Raw genomic sequence first — 16,283 nt, 5'->3', positions numbered from 1 at the left:
TCTTCTCTATACATACACAGCTGAGCAGCTATAAAGTCAGACTCGTCTGCTCTATCCTAACTTTGAAAAACCGGGAAACCGTCCAAATCCACAAAAATACTCTGATACAGATTTTTGGCAAACCGCCCAGTACTACCCTTTACTGTAAAAACGGAAAAAAGTGCATTGACATTAAAGTTGAAAATAAGATCAAACTTAACACAGAATAAGTAATTACTTGTACCAAATGATGACAGAATGTTCACTTTTAAGTGAAGCATTTAAAGGAGCAGTTTTTGATTTACATCGGCCACTAGCGTTGTATTATAGATTTGCAACGAATCTCTCAGTCCAAACACGACGGTGGCCACTACAGTACAAAAAGATGTCGTCGGCTGCGTCTATTATTTTTAATATTCACCTGCAGCTTTTGACTATAAATGTTTTTTTCATTTCCCTGTAACCTCCACAGACCTCATATTCGTGCCTAGTGTTCCAGTCTGTCCTGTGGCCAGAATATTCCTTCTGGAATCTGTGTGAAGCTATTTTGCAGTACCAGTTAAGCTATCGATCTCTCCAGGTATGTCATAATACTCTTATTTTCCGGTTTCTGCTTTTATAGTGACACACAGCTAGAATGACTTTCTGGTATATGTTTCAGTAGCAGTTTTGTTTTTTGATAATTCATGTCCTAATAATTTAGGCTTCCGAGTTGCATTGTTTTTTTCCAAATGATTCAGATGTTTATGACCAACGTTAAGACACAGGATATTGTATTACAGCCTTTACCGTTGTTGCTTAATGCTCAAGTACATTTTGTGTCAATGTTAGTTAGAAATATTGCTTAAATGCTTTCCTAACACTACAATTATAACATCAATTAAATATATAAGGAACTTTAACATCATAACCTCATTTTAAAGTTTATTAAAGCAATAGTTGTGTCTAATTGTTGCAGAAAGCTCAGGAGCTGCACAGAGAAGATGAAGTACGACAGCAGATGGAAGCGGACCGCACATGTGTGGCTGAACTCCTGCAGCATCATGGGAATGGAAAGCCTCTGGATGCCCAGAGTCATCAGACAGCGCTGCTAAACTACACTGCCAGACGAGAGGAGAGGGTGCAATGCTTTCTGGATGCCCTTCAGCACAAGAGAGACACTTTCTTCAGTGATTTAAGCAGCCAGACGGTCGTTGCTTAGACTTGAACATTTTGTATTTACAGATATGTAAATACTTGAGATGAGGAAGGAAGTTTCACCCCGTTTTATGGGGCAGAGATTATGTATGTTTGTCATTGAAATGACCCCTGTAGACCTGGATTATCAATCTTTAAATAAATCCATTTTGATTTACTGCGGGGTTTTCTTTTTGCAAACTAGAAATGCTAGAAAATACAATAGATGAGTCATTTTACTGTGGCTGCCAGTTTTGCATAGATGCACACAGGGTTTCTTTATGACTCACTAATTTGTGAACAAGAGATCGTTCTAGAGTAAGATCACGATAGTTTGCGAGAAGAATGTTGAGATTTGAGGTAAATTAGGTAAATAAAAAACATAAGAATATGTTATGTTTGTGTTTCCGTCACCATAAGGATGAATTATTGGTCACATTTAGCAATCAATGCCATTTCTTAAAGAGATAAGAAAACAAATAAAATATATTTATCTTACAGTACTTTGTCCATGAGTTTGATCTGTTTCTAACTACAGTGATTTTCTTGCATAGTGCCAGTAAGATCATGGGTTTGATTTTCAGAAAAAAGCCTGTATTGATCATATCTAAGCTTTATAAAAACCTACTAAATGTTCTGGTTGTTTTTTACTGCCGGTAAAATTTGTACTCATGACTGTGTGTTCTTAAAAATTCTTAAATGCTTGTTTTGTAATTAAATATAAAATGTGCCTACATGCGCATGCCTTTACAAAACTAAACTTTAATACTTTTTATTAATAGATCCGTTTGATGAATAGTGAAGGGAAAGTATTCACAAAATGTCCAGCAAATAGAAACTCTTTCACCACTACTTCAAAAGTAATCAAAGTATGTTCTCATGTGCTCAGAAACGTTTTAAGAAGTTCATGATTTATTTTACCATAAAAAATGGCATACTACCGTGTGCGCAAGTTATTCTGCTGATGACTTTTCTATTGTTCTAAATTACAGACAAATAGTCACAGTAACATTAAAGCACGTTTGACTGATGATCTGTATTTAAACTACATTTAAAACGAAATTCCCGCTCTAAATCTCTTCTGGCCAACAGAGGGCGTCCTTCTGACCCGGACGAGTGCAGCATCTCTCTGCTCTCTGAAACCTGACCGGAGAATTCAGTCATTGTTGCTTTAAGAGATAAGCAACGCCCAGCGATACGTGATCGTTTTCGCAGCCAATCCCTGAGCCGAAAATGCAAAATCTGGTTTAAACCGGTTTCTTTCTTAAATTTCAATATAAAAACTTAAATAAAACATATAGAGCCGTTATTGTATTTTACGCGAACCGCGGCGAGGCGTGCACGACAGCGTTGCTCACCGGCGCATTATTTACACAAATATTCTCCACGTATTAATTTTTCGCGGATTTTTTGCAGTCAAGATGCCGAAAAGAAAGGTAAGGATATATAGCATTATTTTAAAACATTTTTTGAAAATAGTTAGGATTTTTGGTATTTGTATCTGTAAACATGTATGGTTTTTTTTCTGTTTTCGTGGATGTGTTGTGGTTGTGTAGTTGTTCTGTAATGGCGGACAGTGGCTTTTACATACTGTCAGGCGATTTGTCAATCTTACCGCGTTGTGACGAAAACAAGACTAGAAAAAATGGTTTACTGGAATAAGGAAACAATGCAACGAGTTGCCTTTGAAAACGCAAACATTATAGCCATATAACAGTGCTATTATTTTAGTATTATTGGACTAAAACGAAACGGCGGTAAATCCTGTAAAATCCGTCTGGATCTCTATCTTTGCAGATTATACAGTGTTGTTAATGCAGGGTGAACTTCCATAGTCGCATAGCATATGTAAATATTATGTTTAATACCAATATTACTGCAGTTATAACGCTGCAGATTTGTGCTAGTGTTCAAGATGTGAGAAAAGGCGCGTTACGATTTGAAGTCATTCTGTTTATCGTTTGACAAGATATCATATTAAAATAACAATAGTGTGAATTTTCGATGCAAAGTCGATATGTTCTCATACTCTTATAAGCTTCTTTGCTCTACTGAGACTAATGCTGTGTTGTGCAGTACGCCTAGTCGAAACGTCAAGCTGCCATCTTTACAGCACCTGTGTCTTCACTAGCAGAAGACGGCGCCTTACGAGTGAACAGCTTTTAAATGAGGTCTAACTTCGTTTTTACATGCGGCGTTAATGTAAAATTTGCTTTTAAACGAGTCACGACGATTTCTTGAAGAAAAACGAGAGAACGTTGTGCTGTGGGCTGAAAATCGCCATTCCTTTAAAAGGCGCGTAGTGATGGAGCCAAACAAAAGGAAGCGATGTTGCCCGCGCGCACTTACAGTCCCGATTTGAATTTGAATATGCGCGGGAACGCGGAGCAGAAATAAAGTCAGCAGAGAAAAGGGCTCGCCCGTTATGAAAAACAACCGCGGTTTATCCCCGCTGACGTCATGTCCTGTAACTGTCACGGGCAGTAATTTTTGTTTTTCATTCATTTTGAAAATCGTCGTTTTTGACTAATCTTTCGTGTTCTTTGATTCTTTTGCAGATTGACGGTGACAAGGCCGCCAAAGCCAAGGAGGAGGTTTGCATATTTACTACTACTACTACTGTTTATTTTTACTAGTATTTATTTATTTATTTGCTTTTCCATTGTACTAAACTCTATTTTAGTATATTTCTTGTGCATATATCATTAGTTTCTCGGTGTATGTTAAATTCATATTATTGTGTTGCAGCCAACAAGACGCTCAGCAAGGCTGTCCGCTGTAAGTGTATATTTGTTTTTTTTTTCACATATGGTTACTACAGTAAGACTTTATGTAAACACTTTGAATATAGCCTAATTAATCTCCCTACATTGGTTTACAGAAGCCAGCTTCTGCTAAGCCTGAACCAAAGCCCAAGAAAGCAGCCCCTAAGGTAATCATATAGGTTTATGTCTTTTATTCTCAATAAATATTTTAAATATTTAGTCATTGCGTTGTGCATTGAAAGCATAATGCTTTGCCCACCTGTTAGTCAACAGATCCGTTCGTAACAAACTGCAAAGTGTTAAAAGATTGAAAACATCAAAGTCCGTTTAAACTGTCTGTTAATATTATTGTTGTTTTATTGTTGTTTTCGTCATACAGAAGGTGGCCAAGGGGAAGAAGGGCAACCCTTCTGAAAATGGGGATGCCAAGGCAGATCAGGTGGGTTTAAACAATAGCGCAAAGCACTTAGATCATTAGTCTAGGTCTTTACTGTAAAATGATGTTTTATATCTTCAACAAATTGCATAAATATGGCATCAAACGAAATAAACGTGACATCAATAAGTCTTATTTCTCACTTTCTTCTAGGCACAGAAGGTTGAAGCTTCTGCCGATGCCAAATGAAAAGCTAACGAGTGTCTGATCCTTCTATGTACTTGGTGACTGTACAGTTTGAAATAACTATTTTTTACCAAGTTTTATATTAAGAATAACATTTATAGTTGACTTGTTGACTTGCTTTTGATGTATTGATTGATTTGACCGGAGTTACTATATTTCATTCATATCCATTTGTATCCCATTTTTTTAAATCAAGCCGTCTTGCCGAAACAATTTGCCCTTGCTGAATCTGTTTTCAAAGCGGTGAATGCAAGTATATTGTTCTAAAGTTTGTGTATTTCTTTATCTTTCTTCTTTTCTTTCTTAGTTTATCCTTGGATTTTAAACACCAAACCTTCTCAAAGGCAGCTTAAGAGTGTTTCTCAAATGTTTTCAGGAAGGCTTTTCACCATTTTGTTAGCATTTAATCTTACAAATACTGTTTTTTTTCCGTTTTTACATTCTTTTTTAAAAAGTAGTTAGAAATGAAAGTGTCACAAAAGATTGAATAATAGGGCAACAATGATGAATAAATTTGCAACATGAACTTTTATTATCTTTACAGCTGTGTGTTCTGAACTTGTCTTTTTTTTATTAAGTTATGTTCTGAAAAGTGGAAGGATATTCAGTGACTCTGAAAAAAATGCTTTGTTTTAAATGGTTTTGAATAAAAAAACTGTCCTGAAAAAACATTCTTGTTGTCGTCTCGCATGCATTCTTGATACATGGTGTAGTTCATGTTATATACGACTTTGATTACAAGCCTGACTATACATAAATAAAACTTACAAATAAAGCTCTTAAGATATCTTAAATGCATTTGACAGTGTATAAGGATCTTAGCATATTAGCTAAGAAGAAATAAGTGGTTGTGAATACACAATTTCAATCATTACCTTACCTATAAACTGAATTTGAGCTGTATTGTGGGGAGCATCAGGGTTGGGTGTCAAACCTGTGACAAAAAAAAACAAATATTAAAAGCAGTGATAAACTCAATTAAATAAAGCTGCAGTAAACTGGCTTTTTACAATGAAAGTCTTGTAGATTGAATAATTAAAGAATAAAAATGCTATTCAGTAAGAGCTTGATTTACTTAAAGGAAATCCGTATGTGCATTATTGCAGTTACGCGTGTTTCTCGCTAGATGTCAGTGTCGTATAATACATCAGGCACGCAGCACGACATTGTAATACATTCAATGACCAGCAAGCGGTGCTACACGTTTAATTAAAACCATGTGCTCAATTTTCTGATTCATTTAGAAACGACACATGTATGCCCGGTTTCACAGACAAGGTTTAAGACTAGTCCCAGACTAGAATGAAAGTTTGAGTTGTCTTAACTGAAATGAACGTGCACTGACATACCTTAAAATATACCATTGCCATTGCTTTGTCTCAAGATGCACACCAGTAATGTCTTTTACTGAGCCATTTTTATAAAAGCTACTTAAATATCCTAATTCCACTAAGGCATAGTCCTGGCTTAAGCTAAGCCTTTTCTGTCAAACGGGGCTGTAGACTTTTTTTTACCGTTTAACTTTGTACGGATGCGATTTTCTTTGTGGCAAATGTGCCCATGTAAATTCCTATCGCTTTAAACGCAAATTTATACATATTAATTATAAAATAAATAAACACTAACCAAAGGAAACTTTTAGCAAAAATCTAAAACATTTCTCAAAATTCCCTTCAAAACTGAAAAACATTTCCTACGGAGAGCACAAACCCACTCTAAATTTAAACGTTTATGGAAATAAATAAATAACTCCTTTTCTCAATTTAACTGTCATTGACGTCATATGAGTACCTACAAACGCGTCGAGTCAGTGACGTGTCCTTAGGCTACTTCTTGAAACCCACCGTCACATACAGGCCTACTGTTAAGAATCTACGCAAGGTTTTGCACCAGATGTCAACATTTTCATCGACCTTATTGTGTTGATTGACCTGCACAGGAGTTTGAAAGGAGATGTTGGTTTGTTTACCGTGTAAACAGCTTTAAATCTGTAAAGAGAGATTTTACTTTAGAAACCGACCGACTCGATATCGGGCTGAATCTCGGTCTTCGCGGCATTTTTCTGATTCACGCCTTTGTTTGCAAATTCACTGATAGATAAAACGTAAACGTAAAGTCAAATTTGCCCAAGAATGACGCTATGTTGATAATGATAATGAGTAAATCATCATTCTTTATTGACCATCCAATGCAATTCCATCACGTATATACATTACTGGCAATCTATAAGGTCCAGGTCAACTTTGACCCAAGCGCATGAAAAAATATGATTGAAACTACTGCAAACGTGGAAGACGTGCATGCCGTGTTCCCCCAAGTCAAACCAGGGTCTGCACGTCCACATGGTCTTAAACGTGACTGGTTAGCCCCGCCCCCAATTGAAGCGATAGGGCCTAGGCTGACGTTGGTTCATATATAGGGCTAATGTGTAGGAACATCGTCTTCCTTTAGTTTTCTGGATCTTTCATCTCATCCCACTCAGCGGCCTGTCTTCAGGTAAGCAATGCTTACAAAAGTCATATTGCGCAAAAAGCAGCAATACAAAGTTGATAGTAGATCCCCGTTTTAATAAACTTGAAACAGGATTTTTCTGGTTTGTCGTGTAGTGACTCGCCTCACTATAACAATCAAACAGCTGTTTCATGTGTGGGGTTAATGGTTGTTAAATGTGACGCTTTAGCTTTGCGCCAGATGCAACAAACTAACTTACGCAAAAAACAACACAATGAAGTGAACCAGTGTGTTGACGATAGCTGATACGTCATCCACTTAATGTAAAAACCAAACGAACGTTTAATTCATTCTTTGTGCATGTTGAAACTAAAACTAGCTTGCAAAGTACTTTTAAGTTAACGTTTCATTCATTGATGTGCAAGTCAAATCTGAGAATTCTCTTGTGCAACTGGGGATGAATACAATAGATATTGTGTAATTGAGAAATGTTTATGTAAACTTGAACATAAATTAAAGTTAAACAAGAAACGATCAAAGTTGGCATTCTTGGCAATGAAATAATGTGAACTCAGAATGTAAAAGAGGAGCTCAATGGATGCCTTGGTTATTTGCTTGTTATGCAATTTAGAGGAAAAAACATTACAGTAACATTTCATGTTTGTTCACTGTAGTGATGTAGTTGCACACGTGTTGGTGGTCTTCAAGTTATGAACTAGTTTAATTTCAACTTGATTTAGTGTTGTGAGCAGGAGTGTGCCCAAATGTACTTTGTTCCTTTTTAATGCAGTATATAGCAGGGAACAAGCTTCTTTACATCACAAGATCACATCACAGACTGTAGGTGTTAAAATCATACAAAAGTCACCTTTTAACATTGAAAGTCTGATTTTTAGGCACCTTTTAAGAAATGATATGCTCTCAGAAATGGTCCCATATTCTTAACTTTATGAACACCACTTCTCTTGTGTCATTCATAAAGTAACATAAATGTGTTAATCGGCTGTTACCACTATCAGTGTTTGTTGCTGAGAAGAACCCCATGCTGGTCATGAATCCTCATGTCTCCAGTCACAAACGGTCAAACCAAGACAGAGAACCATCTACAATTTACTATTCACATGCATTGCAAATGCAAATGCACCTCCTGTGACCCCTTTCTAGGGTAGAGACCCTCACTAACTGTTTTGCATCACTTACAAAAAATGTACTTTAAAAATAGTCTGCAGTCGATGGTAGATTGATGGGTCATGTCGGATGTCTCAAGACACAATGTTTAAACTATATATATATATATATATATATATATATATGTAAGGAATAATTGACGACGGGCCGTTCAATTATCGAAAGTTAATGCACACCCCGAGGTGGTAATGCGGCCACGACGCGAAGCGGAGTGGCCGTTACAACTCGGGTGTGCATTAACTTTCGATAATTGAACGGACCGGAGTCAATTATTCCGCTTATACCACGGTCACAACACCACAAGACGTTGTTCTGATACCACAAGACGTTGTTACGATGTTTTATCTCAAGACATTTGTATGGTATTTGTCCCGGAATGCTCTTGCTGGTAGAACTAATTTCTTACGCATCTCATCTGAAGGCGTTGCTTGAGCTGCATATGCAGTTTTCCGAGAGCGAGAGGAAGACAGACAGTGCACGTGCACACGCGTTTGCTTCACTGAGAGTGAAAAGACAAGTATCTATATTTGATTTGTTTTCGTCGTATTTAACACCCCTGTCGTATAAGAAAAGTATTAAGAGAAAAAAGTGACACGGAGGTTTCTGCGCCAGCTGCGGTTCTCGCAGTGGCATAGAAAGCTTCCTGCTGTGTGTTTTAAGTCCCGTTTACCCATTCCACAGACGAATTTAACATGTTGTTGTTGTTATTTTTGTGCTTCGTGTTTTATCTTTAACCCGCTGATTGTGTCATGTAGTTTGCCGTTACCTTTGATATATGCTTTAGTTTTTCATCTGCAACAGTCCTGTACAGTGCTCTCGCCATTGTTGTTCAAATGTTCATGCTGTCCATAAATATTAATAGTTATTTCTTCTCAGACAATGGAATTTGCCAGTCACTGTGTCTGTTGTTAGATACATATTCACTGGCGGACAGTAGGCTAAACTTGGCGAAGTGATATGGAACTGTAATGCGGTCAGCAGACCTGGAACACCTTCACAGGTGTGCGTTTAACTGAAAAATAATGCACACCCGTCGAACGTTCGTCAGCCAATCAGAATGAAGCATTCAACAGCCCCGTGGTATAAATAAATAAATATATATATATATATATATATATATATTTGGTGTACCGACTTTATATACAATTCGGTTGGATTCTCTGGGCCGGCGGGTAACGACTGAGGTGCTCTTGAGCAAGGCATCTTACCCCCACTTGCTCCCACTTGTGTACGTGTGTTCACTAGTCTCTGGATGGGTCACATTTCTGGTATGGGTCACCGTATCTGACAAATAGGTCACTTTCACTTAAACTATAAATGATAAATAAGTCGAACAGTTTTGTTTGCATGATCAGATCTGTGATGTTCAGTTCTATGGCCGGCCGCGGGTCGGGCGAGCGTTACTGTAAGCATCTGAGCCACCGGCATTGTTTGAGAGAGGAGCCCCCCAGACTCGTGTCTCGTTTGGGGGGAGGGGGATTATCCAGTTAAAGGCATGGATTGTGCCATGATTGGCTACAAAACAAATGTTTAGCTTGGGCAAATACAGTATTACCAGAGAATGTTTTTTTTTTGTAGGGGTTATAAATGATTATCTCTCTCTTTTTTTATTTTAATGACAAATAATAGGGATGTAACGATTCACCGTGAGCCGGTTGAAAATCGATTATAATGTGTGACGATTCAAATCGGTTGAGGTGTGAACTGAATCGCAATACATTTGTTGAACAGCAGGGGCGCCATGTTCACTGCAAACCTAAACGTGGACATGCTGATATTTCTTAAATGCAAAAAAATCCAAGAAAAGCTCAGACAGTATTAGTTTGTTTATATTAAAGAGACTTTTTCTATTATTAATTTGTTTTAAAATTGCAGTTTAGTTTTGTTATTTGAAATAAAACATTATTTTATTATACAAAGAAACGTGAAGCTTTTAAGAAAGAATGCAAGGGAACTCATTTTGTAAAAATAAATCGTGAATAAATCGCATCGTGAGATCAGAATCGCATCGTGAGCTGAGTGAATCGTTACATCCCTAACAAATAATGATGTTTTCCACTGTTTTTAAAAGAAGAAATGAATTGTATACATTTCATGATTGTAATACGAATTAAGAGACTTGAGACAAAAATGTGACCCTGCTAGTGAAAACCCAAGTCATTTTTTGTGTTTTGCTGCTTTCTACATCCTACGTAATGTAGAAGATATCATTTTATTTATAATTTTAATATTTTGAAACCATGATCTTGATATCTATTGAGATATTGACAATGCAGTAAGGCCATGTCAGAAATGGAAATAGTAAATTTACAGATTAAAATCGAAATTTGGTGCTTTTTCATAATCAAATTTGGTCACTTTAGCCTGGATTTCGGAGTCGCATGTCAATGATCCAGACACGTTCTCCACTGGTTTCACAAGATTTAAGTGTTTAATCTTGTTCTGCCACACATTCTTTAGTATCAGAGGTGTGAATAATAGTGTGTTTTTAAGGTCGAGTGTCGGCACGACCTGCCCGAGGGTCTCATCATACTACAACAAACTTGCATCTCCAAAAAACTGCTGACGCCGAGGGTGGAATCTAAAATTTGAGGTTTTGATCAATTGATAAGCTATTAAAAATAAAGTAGCCTAATCATCGGCCAATATCGATTTGTTTTGGGTTGTTCAACATCGTCTTTATGTCTTATGGTTTGGTATTGGCTTCTTTTTCATTCTGGTTATTTTCACGTGCTTGGTAGTTTTAAAGAAACCGAAATTATTTAGTGCAATTGATCTTCTCTGTACAGTCATTGTAACTTCTAGTCTGACTGAACTAGAAAATAACTCCAATAGGTCCCTTGTTAGGAAGCACAGGTTTAGGTCAGTCCTGTTCATGGAGATGACCTTAATGGTTACATCACACTTTGGAAAAAATGCCCTGATGCGTTCTGTAATTTCAGACCAGTGATGCGAAATAGCCTTACATAACAAAAACACACCACGCATGGCCATGTGGTCGGAAATATCGAAGCGTACTGATAGGTGAATGCGGTCACGTGCTGGACTGGTGTTGGGGTATCAGCGACCGATGTCACCCAACGAAAAACCTTTCTTCTGCTTCTCACTTATCGCTCTTTTGATCTCTTGTTAGGTTGGTGAGAAAATAATGTCTGACAAGTTTCATCAGCGTTGAGGTGGTTGGTGAAGCAGGCGTGCACATGTGCGAGCGTGATGAATTCTGACAGCTGTGCATGGTAAAGCGAGAGAGAGAGAGAGAGAGAGAGAGAGAGAGAGAGAGCGAGAATCCACCAATCTGGTTGCAAGATGACAGGTTGTATAATGGGGCGGAGCTCCAGCAAAACTTCCTCTAGTGTTTTCATGCGCAGGCTGCAGATGATGTTCTTCCATCCGTTTAAGTCCAACTTCAACTGCTAGAACTGCATAGTTTGCCTTGGGGAGGAACATCAACGGATTTTTTGGTTTCTGGGCAGTCAGGTTGGTAGATGCAGACATGTGTCAATCGTTCTCTCCTCCTTCAGTTTTGACCCCTGTCCATTCCGTCCACTTCTGCTTGAGTCCTTCCTTTGTTTTGCTGTAAAAGATATTGTACGTCGAGATGGATCTTTCTCAGTTTTTGTTCTGTTGAGTTTGTCGGGGTCTTGTCTACTTTGAATCAAACCAACGCATCTCTTCAGATCTCTTTATAAAGATGTAACCGGACTCATCTGGATATTTGTTTGGGATTGTTGCCTGCGGCTAGAAGTGTACCGACCGTCCTCATGCATTCTCTGGGTTCACTTTACGACAAAGCCAAGTTTCTTTGAATAAACGTTTTGTGATTATTCTAATGTGCGGCTTTGCATTTTCAGTTCTCACGCATTGATGCTCTCATTATTGAAGATTCTGTGTTTGGCTCGAAATCTGCTTGGAAATCTGGGTTTTAATATATTTAACGTCTTTTCTTATCTGCAGGTCTCGCATCACTTCAGCGTTACACATCCATCAGCAGATTTAGTTTCGTTGTTTGGTGTTCAAAGACGACAGCGATGATCATCAGACTTGGCAGACTGACTCCTGGATACTTCCGACTTTTGCAGGTATATACATTTCTTCAAATCTGGTTCAAATTCTGCCATTTGTAATGTCACGTTGAGTTTTATAGACGCTGAGATGATGCAAGAAACAAACACTGAGCGTGGTTTAGCTACATTAAAATAAGAGCAACATTGTCGTTAATATTTAACTTGCCTTAAGATTAGAAAGATTCTCTAGTCTAAACTCTTTAAGTAGGTTTATCGTTGTCTTAACCTGCTTGCTTTAATAAATCTTGTTAAAATCACCGCCCTGTCATGAAGATTTGCCCTCAGTTTTACTCGATCTGAATGGAATGGCCACATGCTGTTTAACAGACCTCCAGGAGCCTTCCTAACTTGTAATTCTTTTGCCGTTAGCCTCCGAACACCATTGTCTGCTTACGATTAGATACAGAGAGAGTATTGTTCCACTCCTGCGGTTTAAAATGACTTTGATCTGGTTATCCGCGCAGAGGAAACATCATTTATAAGGAAGTCAAACTATTCTACAAAGTTTTAAAGTTCTAAATGTAGATTTGGGAGGATCCTGTCAATCATTGTCCAAGTGTATTTAACTAGCCGTCTTACGCCAACTCTTCCAACATCCCAAAGTTATAAAATTGTTCTAAATTTAAGAAAATAGCAGAGACCACACTGTATTTACATTTTGAGTCATTTAGCAGACGCTTGTATCCAAAGTGACTTCGAAATGAAACGCCACAATTATAACAAATAAAAATACACATTAATTATATTGTTGATCATTTTTAGAGCTTTTTTCAGCTAACAAAAAACAACCAACCAATGAAAATCCACTTGAATTTAAAGGGCACACACATTCAAATGGCAATATAATAAATAAAGCGTTAGTGTTCTTTGGTGATGCTGCAGTATCGATCTTTTTGTAAACGGGCTTTAAGACAGCGAGTCTCTCATTTTCTATTTGTATTATTTTGTTATGATTGGATGGGCATGTGAACTTTAGATGTGCATAAAAATGAGGAAAACATTTAAAAATTATTTTCGTTTTTTTTAGTGTGTTTAGGTAAAATGATCATTTTTTGTTTAATTCTGTGAACTACTTGCAATATTTCTCCCTAATTTTGCAGTATTTTATGCGCATAAATGCAAACGAAAGCAATACAACGGTCATATTTCTACATGTATTTAGGAACAGTTCAATATTTTTTTAAATTTGATAACCTGGATTTTTCTCACGGTTTTCATGCATTTTGCCAGTCTTTCACATTGCTGTTGGATGACTTTGTCACTCCTGAGGTTTGATTTTGATGAAATTCAACAGACACTGGACTGAAATGACCACAATACATCTAGAAGTGATGATTAAATGACCATTTGAAATGGGATTTTTTTTTCGTGGCTGTAGGAGAGGTTTGCCTTGATTATACTCCTTAAAAAAAACTTTCTGACCCTGTTTTGATGTTCTCTCTGCAGAGACAGGTAGCTGGTGAGGTGCAGGCCCCAACACGCGACCGCTCCGCCAACCAAATCGCCATGATGCTGGCCATCATGGGTCTCAGCCTTTCCTACTACAGTGCCAAACAGATGACGGAGAAGGTTGGGCACGAGCCCGCGCCATGAAGGTGCTCCTCGTTGGTTTGTTTCTGGAAAGGAAAGCAAGAAGCCAGACTGGAGGTGAAGTTGAAGCGGGATCACCACGTCCAGTCTCTGTCACACTACACCCTCTCTGTATCTATCAGAAACTGATTTCTGAGCATTCACTAACCACCAATCTGGGTCTGCTAGGGTCACTTTAGTTTAGCTCTCAGCGGGTTGCAACCTGCTTTATTTGGGTTTGTTGGTCTTTATATCTTGATAGTTGACTTTGTACATGCATCAGAGAGTCGATCGATACTACCGGAGATTTCTAGAGAAGACGTTTATCTCCTCCAGATGCATATCATGTAGGGAATACTGCTGCTACTGTGAGCCATAAAGGGAGCGACCTCTGGATTTGAGACGTACCGATCAACTATTGACAGCAGAATGAGAGATTATTTTAGATTTATCACCCAAAACTCACACAGACCTGAGGACACGAAGGCATCACCTCACTTGTCATCTCCGTATTAGACGATGTGTTATCAAGAGCGATTACGATACTACACCATGACTGCTTTGGGGACTTTTCATTCTAACTAAACACAAGATTTCATATCATCTTTAATTGTCTTGATCAGTGGATAATCCAGCAGTTCCTGTTAGACGTTTAAAGTTGACTTTGTGTGTTTGTGCAATCGCATGCAATCCATGACATTATTTCTAATAGTTTTTTAATATAACACTGTGATTTATGATGAATGTTTGTTATGTTTTTAAGAATCGATGAACAAATAAAGCTGTGAACCTTTTGAACAACCTCAACGTTATGGCCTGCAAGTCTTTTCTCAGAGAAAAAAATGTTATTGCTCATAAGTTGTTTCATAGTTGTCTTCTGATATTTCTCATAAAATTGTTTAAAACAGAATCGAATGAGTGTTATTGTTGAAACGCATGAAGGGTATAGAGGTTTAAAACAAATGTATGAAGTGTTTGAGTTCATATTGAGATCTTCAAGAATATTGACTTTTGATCGCAGACGAGACAAATCTGAGCTCAGTTTGAGACGTTGACATCTCTTCTCAAACTCCAATGACAGGCACATTTCTGACTCTTTCTCAAGAGAAATATCTGAGACACAGATGAGACTTGAGTAAACGTTTACATTAGCTCTCCATTTAATCTCATTGATGTCTAGGAGAAATAACCGAGATACAAAAGAGGGTTGAATAAAGAACACATGTTTAGAAGAATGTTGTTATAAAATCTGTTTTGAATGTCTCTCTCGGAAAGATTATTAAAGAAGTTTGTGTCCACAGAAGCATATACGGTGGAGCAGGAAGTGGTCATAGCCTCGAGCAACCGCTTCCTCTGTCGGCACACGATATTTGCTGCTGATGTTCAGTTTAGTGACTGATTTTCTCAAAGGAACAGTTCATCCAAAAATAAAAATCCAGTCATCATTTATTCTCTCTCGTGTGGTTATAATTCTGCATATGACTCTTTCTTCACAACACAAAAAGGAGATATTTTGAGAAGTGTCTCAGTGGTTTTGTGTTCATGGAAGTCAATGAGGTTCAGTGTCGTTTGGTTATCAACGTTCTTCAAAATATCTTCTTTTGTGTTCTGCAGAAGAGAGAAACTCACACAGGTTTGGCATGACATGAGTAAATGATGAAAGAATTTTCATGTCAGGGTAAACTATTCCTTTTAACCAAACCTATACCCCAACATGCGAATTTGTTGCAGACTTGTCCTGCTGAGTAATTTAGGCCTAAAACGTTGCAATACAAAACATCAGACACGTTGCTTTCCGTGTTCGCATGGATGCTCAGGGCAGATGTGATGTCCTGTGACAGGCCGAGGCCGCATTGCGTGACACGTTTTGTTCCGCCCGCCACCTTTGGCTCCTCCCCCTCATCTCTGATCACTGGGCAAATGTGCCCAAAAGTACTGCTGGGGCGCTTTGACACGCGAGCTCAGGACATAAACCCAAATGCCGCCGCCCGGTGATGCGTCATGATGTCGTTGCTGTTGTGAGCTGCTGAAACAAAAGGATGGGGATCACGTTGGCGACAGGGCTGTGCACATGGTTGCTTGTGCTTTAAAAACACACCCAAAAAGCCTGTTAATACACAGAAGAGACGGATATAAAAAACAAGACCTTTATATACGTTAACGTTATATTAATGATAATCTTAAACTATAATTTATTTTATTATTAAGTTTATTTATTTTATTTAGCCTTGTTGTGCAAGCTCTCTGGAGCTTGTGCAGAGGCAGCAGCTTTTGCCAGAGGGGAACTGGAATCCCCTGGTTGGGCCTGGGTTCTCCTGAGGTTTTTTTTCTCGATTAGAGTTTTGGGTTCCTCGCCACCGTTTGCATACTGTTTTTGCACTATCTGCCTGACCGGGGGGGCTGCTTTAGAATCTTAAAGTTTTACTTAATTAATATTGCATATAGGAATTTATAGTCTGTTATATTTGA

The 16,283-nt window shown here is 38.0% G+C and overlaps 2 protein-coding genes and 1 long non-coding RNA gene across 4 annotated transcripts in view; all 3 read left to right on the top strand.

Moving 5' to 3' along the window:
* dhdds (dehydrodolichyl diphosphate synthase) overlaps positions 1–1,668 on the top strand; it is a 23,528-nt gene extending 21,860 nt beyond the window's left edge. For both annotated transcript variants that reach the window (XM_057339109.1, XM_057339110.1), the window contains exons 8-9: positions 452–559; positions 938–1,668. In XM_057339109.1, coding sequence (XP_057195092.1) covers positions 452–559; positions 938–1,180 — 351 coding nt within the window. In that variant the 3' untranslated portion in view covers positions 1,181–1,668. The remainder of the gene's footprint in view (positions 1–451; positions 560–937) is intronic.
* Positions 1,669–2,382: 714 nt separating this feature from the next.
* On the top strand, positions 2,383–5,213 carry hmgn2 (high mobility group nucleosomal binding domain 2). Its single transcript, XM_057340113.1, has 6 exons — positions 2,383–2,591; positions 3,714–3,749; positions 3,904–3,933; positions 4,037–4,087; positions 4,300–4,359; positions 4,510–5,213. Exons 1-6 carry the CDS (start codon positions 2,577–2,579, stop codon positions 4,543–4,545), a joined length of 228 nt encoding a protein of 75 aa, XP_057196096.1. The 5' UTR covers positions 2,383–2,576; the 3' UTR covers positions 4,546–5,213.
* A 6,311-nt stretch (positions 5,214–11,524) lies between these two features.
* LOC130558030 (uncharacterized) lies at positions 11,525–14,621 on the top strand. Its single transcript, XR_008963378.1, has 3 exons — positions 11,525–11,658; positions 12,136–12,260; positions 13,692–14,621. It is a non-coding gene; the product is annotated as an uncharacterized LOC130558030 (long non-coding RNA).
* The last annotated feature ends 1,662 nt before the right edge of the window (positions 14,622–16,283 follow it).

The sequence above is a fragment of the Triplophysa rosa genome, linkage group LG8, assembly GCF_024868665.1.
Source record: "Triplophysa rosa linkage group LG8, Trosa_1v2, whole genome shotgun sequence".
In the NCBI taxonomy this organism is placed as follows: Eukaryota; Metazoa; Chordata; class Actinopteri; order Cypriniformes; family Nemacheilidae; genus Triplophysa; species Triplophysa rosa.
The sequence above is the reverse complement of the archived record's forward strand: the minus strand, read 5'-3'. Positions and strand labels throughout refer to the sequence as shown.